The following is a 3,035-nucleotide window of genomic DNA, read 5'->3' as shown; positions in this document are numbered from 1 at the left end:
CTATGTGTACTCAAGTTTTATATTTAGGCTTCGCATTGTGGATACTGCATAACTGAGCCACTTGACTTTGATGTTTACCTCTGATGGTTGAGTTTTCCTCTCACAGGCAATTCATTGACTTGGACATCATTCTGATGCTTGGAGACTTGCTTTTCACCTTTGCTATTGTTTGTCTGGAGCCGCCTTTATTGTAAGAATATACTAATTCTACTCCTGAAGTATGGCTTTTCCTGGGTCTCTACTGAATGCCCAAGATATTCAGTGAAGTCTCTCTCCTCTGTCTGGTCCGAATTCCAATATCCCTTATTGCTATTTGAGCTCTGTCATATTTATTGAGCTCACTGTTCTATTGTAGTTGCTATTCTTCCACAGATGTTCTTTGCCCTACTTTCTTGTGGACCTATTTTCTGTGTACATGCAGCTTCATGTTTAGCCAACGACTCGAGGAGACTTCTATGCATATTCCTAGAGCTCCTTTCCTCCACAAATCTGTTCTCATTCTTAGCAGGCCTAGAAAATCCTAGCCACCTGAATAATCCCAAACTATAATGTCTCTCCTCTCTTCAGCAAGATGGCTACAGTTCTTTTGGGCTCCATCTCTTGCTCTTTGGTGCAGGAAGGGTATCCAGGAAGAAAACCAGTGCATCTGTTGAGTTGATCTCATTGTTCTCTCTCTCGCAATATTCTTGGTCCTCTACTGTCTATTGTACAACATGTGGATATCATTTTTTCTTGTCTTTGGTAGTCACTTATGTGTGAAAGACTGGCCATGGTGTGGTCAGAACCCAGCTTCTATCTTCCCACACTTTTTAGTTTTTCATATCTGTCTCATTGCTTACTTTCATCTGCCTTCTTGTCTTTGCTTTTCTCTTCCTGGCAACTCATATTCCTTCAGACCACCGCTGCTCAGGACCCGGGGTGTTTCTACCCATTGGAATAGACACAGATACAGAAAAATACCGTTTCTTCATAGAGATGCACATATAATTTCCTTGTTAGCCAAGACAGAAAAGGCCAACACAACCTTCAATTCAAGAATTGGAGATCAGAATGATAGAATTTCAAGAGGTAAAGATCACATTGACCTTTAGTGAGTGTTGTTGAAGCTGACTCTGTCTAAACATTCCGATTTTCCATTATTGTGACCTCACCACCTCCAGATATTCTCCTGATTTTATCAAACTCTTAGGAAAGAGAGCCAGCTTAACATTTCTCTTCTGTCAGACTCTTTGCTCAAAGTAATATTCCTCACACATTTTGCCATGCATTCTGTGCGTGAGAAAAATTTAGTTGTAAGAAGTTAGCTTGATGTACACCTTTTCTAAGACAAATTTTACTTGGACCTTGTTTTGCTTACTGTAAGATTAATGACATACGCATTTGGGTAGTTTTCTGTGGTTCTATTATGCTGATGTGGTTCCATAGATGACCAAGCTTGGCAGGTCCTTCCTGTGACAGTGGTGGAGGATGTGCCTTGATAACTCTGTCCATCACCATGGTAGCAATCCTGGACCACATGGCTTTGCTCAGGTAGTGCTAAAATTAAAACAGAAAAAATCAAGCTGAATAGTTCTTAGAACAGAAAAACATGTGAAGTCATTTATGACACAAACAGGAAAAAGTCTTTGAGAATTACGACCATTCTCTTTTCTTGATTAGCAGGCAGACAGATGTGCAAAAAGCCCAAGGAATAGATTCATAGCATTCTAGAACTTTATTTAGTTCTTAGAAATATTTCATTTAAAGGTTTAGAGGAAGTTAACATATCAGAATTCTTCTCACCAGAAACTATGCTCACGTGCAAGCTCTTTTTTAGAAATCTCTTCTTAATGTTCATGAGGAACACAGGACAGGAGAGACTAGAGAGATACATTTGGCACTGCAAGCTGTAGGTGGTGATTGGCTGTCAGGGTCAAATGTGAAAACCTTGCACGATTCCCTAGACCATTACTCAGAAAAGCCAAAGCCTTAAGCTTCTTGGCAATGGGGGAGAAAATGGTTCCGCATCTAGAACTGCAGACAAAGCCCTTCACTTCTCAGGGATAGGTAGATGATCAAATCTTAGTTCCTTAGAGGAGAGACAGGAAATTTTCTTGTGTCCAGCATCCTGCATTGCAACGTAGCAGACATCTGCTACTCTTTCTCTCCAAACCTACCACAGGTTCAAGTTCCATCCGAATAAGGCACAAGAACACTGAGAATGCATTCCCTTCAAAGCCTAGGTGTGCACAACTTGACTAAGACTGAAGTGGCTCCAGGAGATACTGCATTTGTTTATTTTCACCAAAGATTGAGCATTCATTAACGAGAAACAGCAGTTTCAATGGGGTTAGATTATGTGTATGAAGATATCCCATCTGTAGTGCAGGGATGCAGCGACTGCTAAAATCTAAGAATAGACAGGAACATTGAGAAAATTCTTCCACACCCCAGGCCCCACTCTAAGCAAAAGATAGCAGCAGCCCATCACTGGAGGAATTTAAACCTGTGGTGCATCTAAGATAAAAGCAACAAGCACAAATGCCAAATTCAGTTCAACTAGTGACTAGATTGACTCAATTGACCACAAAACATATTTTCAAGAGAAGATGGGTGCCCATTTCAAAGCATAAATAATATTTACTGCAATCTCTACTCTTCTTCTATTTATGATACCCAGTGGTTGATTAAATAATTACAAGACACACCAAAAACTCAAGAGGGAAGATAAGCCACTGTTAAATAATAAAGCAATCAAGACAGACAGACTCAGAAAAGACACCATCTGGAAACTATCAGTTTGGGTTTGTCTGATACCTATGTTAATATGTTAAAGAATATTTTGGTAAAGGTGGACAATATCCATGGATAGGTGGAGAATTTCAGCAAAGAGATGGAAACTATAGAAAAGAGTAACATGAAAGTGCTAGGAAGAGATTTATAATATCAGAGAAGAAGAATTCTCTGAAGGCACTGAGGAGCCAACTAGACACAACTAACAAAACAATCCATAAACTTGAACATAGTTTACTAGAACTTATCCAAACCAACACAGA

At 39.7% G+C, this 3,035-nt stretch overlaps 1 protein-coding gene across 1 annotated transcript in view; it reads right to left on the bottom strand.

Moving 5' to 3' along the window:
* LPA (lipoprotein, Lp(a)) overlaps positions 1-3,035 on the bottom strand; it is a 135,040-nt gene that overhangs the window by 112,400 nt on the left and 19,605 nt on the right. Inside the window, exon 2 of the mRNA XM_011975969.1 lies at positions 1,377-1,536. Within this exon, the coding sequence (XP_011831359.1) occupies positions 1,377-1,536 (160 nt within the window). The remainder of the gene's footprint in view (positions 1-1,376; positions 1,537-3,035) is intronic.

Source organism: Mandrillus leucophaeus, unplaced genomic scaffold (genome assembly GCF_000951045.1).
Source record: "Mandrillus leucophaeus isolate KB7577 unplaced genomic scaffold, Mleu.le_1.0 Scaffold160, whole genome shotgun sequence".
Lineage (NCBI taxonomy): Eukaryota > Metazoa > Chordata > Mammalia > Primates > Cercopithecidae > Mandrillus > Mandrillus leucophaeus.
The sequence above is the reverse complement of the archived record's forward strand: the minus strand, read 5'-3'. Positions and strand labels throughout refer to the sequence as shown.